Source organism: Excalfactoria chinensis, chromosome 24, assembly GCF_039878825.1.
Source record: "Excalfactoria chinensis isolate bCotChi1 chromosome 24, bCotChi1.hap2, whole genome shotgun sequence".
NCBI lineage: Eukaryota > Metazoa > Chordata > Aves > Galliformes > Phasianidae > Excalfactoria > Excalfactoria chinensis.
Window position 1 is genome coordinate 3,841,047 of NC_092848.1, and position 7,909 is coordinate 3,848,955.

Below are 7,909 nucleotides of genomic sequence, written 5' to 3' on the forward strand. Positions count from 1 at the left end.
AGTCAAGCAAACATTCAAGCATGTTCCCAGAACAATTGCCTTTGTGTTCCAAGGCATTTGAAAGCAGCAGGACTGCCACCTACATTTTCAGAGTAATGAGCAAGGATGAAAAATGAGTTTCCAGAGAAGGAAGGCTCTGAATGTCCTGGACATGGCTGCACTGACAGGAGGATAAGCCTTCCTTGCTGATAGGATTGTTACAAATAAGGTCATGTCATTTTATCAGATACATGTGCTGTGCCTGCAGCCCAAAATCCCTCCAGCACTGGGATGTGTCTTTAAGCCACAGTGATGTGTTTCTTCAGGGAAACTCTTTGTACTTCTCATCGTGGAACGTGAAAAGTGTTTCCACAGCCATTAGTGAAGGTCACAAAGAAGGAAATGATTTGTCAGGCTTGACAGAAACCACAAACTCAACCTGTGCCATTAGGAGTGAAAATTTGCATTAGAGGTGAGTCTTGTGGATAATTACAGTCTGTGCACAGTGATTGTGAGCCTGGGGCAGTGCAGGAGTGGTATAAATGCGGGTCCAAGTCCTCACTCAGTCATCCACACCACTTGCCTCCATCTGCCTAGGAACAAGGTGAGTCCACAGCCCTTTCACAACCTCTTCTTCTTTTGGGATTTCTTTGCACATACAAGTGCCTCCATGTCATGTTGTGCTTTGGGAGAGCAGGCAGTTCTGTTAGGGGAAAAAGGCAGCACATGCGTCACGGAGAGATGTTGGGTCTTGCCAGAGGTGTCTCCTGAGCAGCAGTGTAGGTACAGACCTGTTTGTGCCTGGCTATTCCGGTCTGTTTCTATTCAGTGAGGAAGGAGAAGACCGTGGGCTTCCTCACATAGCCTCCGTATCCTCAGCCAGCATCGTGCCTTGGCTTGCTCCTGCTGGAATGGCAGGCTGCTGCTCACTCTGTTTTGTGTCCTCCTGATCCTCTGTCCCAACAGGAGCCCCTCTAGTCAGCAGACATGTCCTGCCTCGACCAGTGCCTGCCCCGCCTGCCCTGCCAGCCCTGCGGCCCCACCCCGCTGGCCAACAGCTGCAACGAGCCCTGCGTCAGGCAGTGCCAGGACTCCAACGTCTACATCCAGCCCTCTCCCGTGGTGGTGACCCTGCCCGGACCCATCCTCAGCTCCTTCCCGCAGAACACCGCCGTGGGATCCTCCACCTCCGCTGCCGTTGGCAGCATCCTCAGCTCTGAGGGTGTGCCCATCTCCTCTGGAGGCTTTGGCCTCTCTGGCTTAGGCAGCCGCTTCAGTAGCAGGAGGTATGTCCCCTGCTACTATTAATGCTGCTGTCCCTGGAGGAAGATCTTCGGTGTTCCCAAAGTCTTTGTGGGACTTGAGACAGAGCACTGGAACCAGCTCAATCACACCAACATCTTTGATCCATGTCTGCATTTCCCCTCCTCCATCTCATTTTTTCCTTCCTTTGCCATTACTGCTACTTCTGCTTTCCTGGACAGTCATTCTCACCAAGCCCATGTAGGCAGGACCTGCCTGTCCTTCTCCCTCTGTGGAAAGGGCAGCTGGGCAGATGGCAGTCTATCTACCAGCTTCAGGCATTGCTGGCTGTCATCTGTTCGTGGTGAATCTTGCACGAACCACCACCATGTTCTTGTTTCATTAAATATGACTGCATCTTAATCATTGTCTCTGTGTTATATATGCCCCTGCAAAAGTTGTGCCATGATATCTGGGGAGTGAGGTGTTTCTCTGCGGTTAATCTTGGAAGTGGTTCTGAGTGTTGTTTTGAACAGCTGGTAAGACAGCTCAGGAGTGTTTACTTGAACCAACCAGTGCTTTTTGTCCTGTTTTTCATTGACGTGGGCAGTGGTGTGGTGTTGAGTAACCCTCCACTAGGCCAATGATCACAATACAAAGAAATCTGAAGTTGTTCAGGGACTACGATTTGCTATTCTGAATTGTTTCTGATCATCTCAGTAGGAGCAAGGAAGGTGGAGGCTGTAGCTTCCAGGGCGGAAAACTCTTCCTCTTATGAGAGCACAGCAGAACATGCTCTACACGCTGGATGTCTTCCTTCTAAAAGAGTCCACATCTGAGTACACTGTTCCAAATTCAGACATGTGAGAAGTGAGCAGGGTGAGAATGCCATAGCACTTGAGCTCCTGGATACACTCCTGCTCTTCTACTCCAGGATGCTTTTTGTGTTTTTGTTGTCAAAGGATGTCTCATTTTTTTGGCAGAGATTATCTTTACATTGGCTGAGCTTTTGGGTCTCTGCTCTTCAGGGTAGACAAGCTGTACGTGCCGTGAGGTCTGTGCGGTATCAAGCCAGCTTCCAAGTGGGCCTTGGCAGAACCTATGTGATGGTGGCCAGCTGTTTCCTGTGGCTATTCAGCAGCTCCCCTTTCTTGTCTGCAAGTGCCTCTGCTGCCTTTGCTGATGGACGCTGCACTTCTGTGGAGAGCTCCTGAATGACCCTATAAACTAGTGCAGTGTCCCCAGCACACAAAAAAGATCCCTCCAGAGTCCTGGTCACTCCTCACCCTCTGTGATATTGAGATTACAATAGGCCTAGGACAAATGAAAAGAACTCACCTGTCAAATGATCCCGATTAGAGTATCCATCGCATAAACATGTAAATGGAAATAAGAAATCCTTTCATTAGGAACAACATAAGAATAGCCCTTCTACTCACTCTATGGAGCCACCCAATAGAAACTGGAACCTTCTGGTTACTAATTTTTTGTGCAGTTCCTTTGCTCAGACTTCTAGGGCTGATGCAGATTATTCAGCCCACTGCCACATGTACTCCCTTTAGCCACACAGATGAAGCCATGTGCTGCACAACTGTGGTTCTCTGTTGTCACGGGTTTCTTATTTTGGGTCTTTGACATCTGTCTCTTGCACAGAAAAGCACTGTCTCATTCCATGGCATACTGTTCTTTATAGGCATGGGGGAACGCTCGTTTTCTTCAAGGTTGGCAACAGTTTATCAACATGTGAGATGCAAGCACTTGGGATGATAGAGAGGTCCTCTTCCTATAGCAAGATTTGAAAGATCCTACAGTTGCTGTTCATATGGTGTACTTTCCGATTTGTTTATATGACTTTTGGGTCTTCTTACACCAGTTTTACTTCTATTGTGATGGCTGATTGAGCAGTGCAGCTCTTTCAGTCCTCAGTCATGAGATTCCTTTGTGATGAAAACGTAACAGCGTGGTTGCTGATTACTTTTTTTTTTTTTTTTTTTTTTTTTTACTCATTTATTTATTTATTTATTTTACTCTTTTTTATTTTATTTTATTTTATTTTATTTTATTTTATTTTATTTTATTTTATTTTATTTTATTTTATTTTATTTTATTTTATTTTATTTTATTTTATTTTATTTTATTTTATATTATTTTATTTTATTTTTTTTGCTATCATGACATTCCAGGTTGCTTGAATAAGAGACATGTGCAGCACCACATTGAGATAGCCATCTTCCTTTGGAAAAGCCAACACAAAAGAACACTTCAAGACCATTCATCTGCACCACAAATTTATTGAGTCAAAAGAGAGGAAGAGAATTGTTCCAAGGGGTGGTCAACATGCAGGAATAACCAGGGATTGAGTCGGCACTATGGCCATGGTTGATGTCCCACCAGCTGTCCATCTGCTTTTTCCACAGAGAGAGATGGGCCATCATGTTTTCCCTGGCTTGGATTCCTGGGGTTAACAGACCACTTGGGCACGGGTGACAAAGAATGCATCAGGAGGAAAAGGAGTGAGCAGAAGAGGGGAAAGGCAAACATGGACAAAGCTTTCTGAGAGTTCATGCTGGACCGGTTCCTTTGCAAGTGGTGTTGGCATTGCTTGTACCCTCTAAAAACAAGATTGCAGTGCTCTGTTGCAGGACTGCTACCAACTTCTGCGTCCAGGGAGGTCTTTGTCCAAGGGCACTGCCAATAGCTTTAGCAGGGGAAGTACCTCCTGCTACTGAAGCGGCTGCCTAAGCCAGAGAGGCCAAAGCCTCCAGAGGAGATGGGCACACCCTCAGAGCTGAGGATGCTGCCAACGGCAGCGGAAGTGGAGGATCCCACGGCGGTGTTCTGCGGGAAGGAGCTGAGGATGGGTCCGGGCAGGGTCACCACCACGGGAGAGGGCTGGATGTAGACGTTGGAGTCCTGGCACTGCCTGACGCAGGGCTCGTTGCAGCTGTTGGCCAGCGGGGTGGGGCCGCAGGGCTGGCAGGGCAGGCGGGGAAGGCACTGGTCGAGGCAGGACATGTCTGGTGTCTGGAGAGGCTCCTGTTGGGACAGAGGGTGATGTAAAGGAAGGGGAGAGTGATTAGCAGCCTGCGATCCTATTAGGGGAGATCCAGAGCACAGTGTTGGCTGCGGATCTGGAAGCTGTATAAGGAAGACCATGATCTTCTCCTTCCTTATCTAGCCACAAACCCTGACAAGGGCAGTCCGGCACATTCAGTATTCTCCCTTGCCTGTGGCTCAGGAGACTTCTCTGCCAAGACACTTCAGAGAAACTGTGGATGAAGAGGAGCTGGAGAAAGGGCTGTGGACTCACCTTGTTCCCAGGGAGGCAGGGGAGAGAGGAATGGATGAGAGAGAGAGGAGACGGGCCCGCTTTTATACTGCTTGTATGCTGCCTCAGGCCAGCAGTTACTCTAAGCAAGCTTGGAAAAGTAATTTTCCAAGAGTCATGCCTCAAATGCAAATAATCCTTCCTAATGGCACAAATTCCGTCAACTCTGCCATTTCATTTCCTCATTCCTGTCATGACTATTTTGCCAGGGTAACTTCTTTCAGGTGCGTGTGTGAGAGATCCAAGGAATGGCTGGCAACTCATTTTGTTAGAAGCGATGCATTTCCTCACAGCACAAAATTGTGAAACCATACAGCTGTGATTTCCTTTCACACATGCTTCCATGGTTCCGACTCTCGTCCCTTCTTCCTAATCCCCCACTCACTGGCCATGGTGCAGCAAGTTCCAAATGTCCAGCCACCGTGGTATCTGCTGGACCGACTACTTGCCAGGCCATTAGCAACCAGGAGTTTTGTTGTCTGATCTGACATTAGCTTCCTTCTGCAAATGATAGAGGAGCTCTGAGAAGTGGTGTTTTTCAGTATACCATCCTGCTGAGTCGGGTGGGCTTATGTTGAATGTGAATCTGAAATGCAACGCTGGCTTCAGCGTTTGTGAAATGCTGGTGTTCAGTGTCCTAAAGGCAGCAAAGAGAACACAGCAAGCTCAGAACCTTTGACTTCTGGAGAGCAGACTTTGGCCTTTCCAGGAATTTGCTTCGTCGAATATTCTGAGATAAGATCCTGGAGGGGAGTGGGGCCCAAGGAAGCTGGTTAATACTCAAGGATCACCTCCTTGAAGTGCATGAGTGAGGTATCCTGAGAAAGAGGCCGTCAGATGAACGGGACAGGAGGCCTGTATTGTGGAAGAAAACACTGTTGGCCTAACACTGCCTCAGTATTATGAAGCCTCTGCAGGGTGGTAGCAAAAATGTGTAATCTGAGAGGAATACAGCCATTGTGTCTGCCCAACCAGAAGTGACGTGAAGGAAGCTAAAGGCGTGATACAATTGAGTCTCGCAAAATTCATGATGGAGAAAAAAAAAGGCTTCTGCAAGGATCTTAAAGTCTAAAGGAAAATAAATAACGCGTGAGTGTTCTCCTCATAGAAATGGGAGAACTGCTTAATTGGGCACTGAAAATATTGAGGCACTGATTGTGTTCTTTGTTTCTTTCTTAGCAGCGTGAGTTGTCTTTACAACACCATTGCTCAGAGGCCATGACGAAAAACTGGTGCTATCAAGATGTACCTTTTGGACAAGGAGATCTTGAGCAAACTGGATATTTGTAACACGTTAGGGTGATCTGTCCCCTGATGAGATGCGCCCATGAGTGCGTAGGGAGAGCTCAGGCTTGATAAACGTAGGGTGGTGACATGAAAAATGCCACAAAGTATTGGGTAAAAGTGCACGACAGTCCTGTTTATGATGATCACGGAGGAGCGAGGGAGCTACAGGACTGTACGTCTAAGTCCTATGGAGCTGCTGTAGCAGAGCATTGTGAGAATTGTTTCCTGTCACATGAAGGGTGAATATATCAGATGCAGTAATCAGCATGGATTTACTGTGGAGAAATCACGGTCTGACCAAGCTGAGAAGTGTCTACAGTAAAATACAAAGCGTTGTGGGCAGGGAAGAGAACGGGATATATTCTCGCTGGAGTTCAGTAAGGCTTTTGAGGCTGTCCCCATTAAGATGATCATAGTGAAGCTGTTGAAGAATGGTCTGAATGCGCCTTCCTCAGCCTTGTGAAAAGTTAGCGCTGTTGCAGTGGTATGTGTCCTCTCCTCTAATGAGCAAGGACTGCTGGGTCCTGACCCTGTTGGGTAGCTGGGGATGTTCTTGGACTGGAGGTGATCAAGAAGGACGTAGTGACGTAAGTTCTCCCTTTATACCAAGAAGCAGGCAAAGTATCCTTGGTGCATGAGGAAAACACTTTCCTGCCCTGCAAACATGGGGTCAGCTGGGACATGTTCTGATAGTGCAGGAATATATCTATAGAAGCCAGGCATCCTCAAGGATCTCTCCTGAGAGATGTCAATTTTGAATCTGATTTTGGATTGGCTATGAGCCACCCTGTTGTCATGAGGCGCCTCCCCTGCAGGCGTGTTGTTTGCAGGCCTGAAGACCACACTGGGAAGAATCCTACTCAAACATGGAAAATCCTTCCCCGAGAAGAGGGGAATGTAGGCTCTGTCCACAAAACCAGCACAGCTATCTACCGTAGAGACCAGATTCCATGGGGCTTTTTGGGTAATAACAGGGCACAGAAAGGCAACGTTGTACTCGCATCAAATAGCTGATGGAATGGGTTGGTTGATGACCCCAGGCACTGTTATGAGAGAGGAATCATCAGTCAAGCAAACATTCAAGCATGTTCCCAGAACAATTGCCTTTGTGTTCCAAGGCATTTGAAAGCAGCAGAACTGCCACCTACATTTTCAGAGTGATGAGCAAGGATGAGGAATGAGTTTCCATAGAAGGAAGGCTCTGAATGTCCTGGACATGGCTGCACTGACCGGAGGATAAGCCTTCCTTGCTGATAGGACTGTTACAAAAAAGGTCATGTAATTTCCTCTGATACACGTGCTGTGTCTGCAGTCCCAAACCCCTCTAGCATTGGGATGTGTCTTTAACCCATAGTGATGTGTTTCTTCAGGGAAACTCTTTGTACTTCTCTTCATGGAACTTGAAAGGTGTTTCCACAGCCAATTAGTGAAGGTCACAAAGAAGGAAATGATTTGTCAGGCTTGACAGAAACCACAAACTCAACCTGTGCCATTAGGAGTGAAAATTTGCATTAGAGGTGAGTCTTGTGAATAGTTACAGTCTGCGCACAGTGATTGTGAGCCTGGGGCAGTGGTGGAGTGGTATAAAAGCGGGTCCAAGTCCTCACTCAGTCATCCACACCGCTTGCCTCCATCTGCCTAGGAACGAGGTGAGTCCACAGCCCTTTCACAACCTCTTCTACTATTGGAATTTCTTTGCATACAAGTGCCTCCATGTTATGTTGTGCTTTGGGAGAGCAGGCAGTTCTGTTAGGGGGAAAGGGGCAGCACATGCATTATGGAGAGAAGCTGGGTCTTGCCAGAGGTGTCTCCTTAGCAGTAGTGTAGGCAATGACTCGTTTGTGCCTGGCTATTCCGGTCTGTTTCTATGCAGTGAGGAAGGAGAAGAAAGGAGAAGACAATGGGCTTCTTCACATAGCCTCCAAATCCTCAGCCAGCAGAGTGCCTTGGCTCGCTTCTGCTGGGATGGCAGGCTGCTGCTCACTCCGTTTTGTGCTTTCCTGATCCTCTGTCCCAGCAGGTGCCCCTCCAGACAGCAGACATGTCCTGCCTCGACCAGTGCCTGCCCCGCCT

The 7,909-nt window shown here is 47.7% G+C and overlaps 2 protein-coding genes across 2 annotated transcripts; one reads left to right on the plus strand and one right to left on the minus strand.

The window, feature by feature from the left end:
* The first annotated feature begins 966 nt into the window (after positions 1 to 966).
* LOC140262501 (feather keratin 1-like) lies at positions 967 to 2,274 on the plus strand. The gene is made up of 2 exons (XM_072356891.1): positions 967 to 1,265; positions 2,250 to 2,274. Exons 1-2 carry the CDS (start codon positions 967 to 969, stop codon positions 2,272 to 2,274), a joined length of 324 nt encoding a protein of 107 aa, XP_072212992.1.
* A 1,647-nt stretch (positions 2,275 to 3,921) lies between these two features.
* LOC140262502 (feather keratin 1-like) lies at positions 3,922 to 4,236 on the minus strand. The gene has a single exon (XM_072356892.1). It carries the CDS (start codon positions 4,234 to 4,236, stop codon positions 3,922 to 3,924), a length of 315 nt encoding a protein of 104 aa, XP_072212993.1.
* Positions 4,237 to 7,909: the final 3,673 nt, after the last annotated feature.

Coding starts and splice junctions, on each gene's coding strand:
- LOC140262501 (XM_072356891.1), top strand. CDS start 967: ATGTCCTGCCTCGACCAGTGCCTGCCCCGCCTGCCCTGCCAGCCCTGC. Junction 1,266..2,249: donor AGCCGCTTCAGTAGCAGGAG/GTATGTCCCCTG, acceptor TCTGCTCTTCAG/GGTAGACAAGCTGTACGTGC.
- LOC140262502 (XM_072356892.1), bottom strand. CDS start 4,236: ATGTCCTGCCTCGACCAGTGCCTTCCCCGCCTGCCCTGCCAGCCCTGC.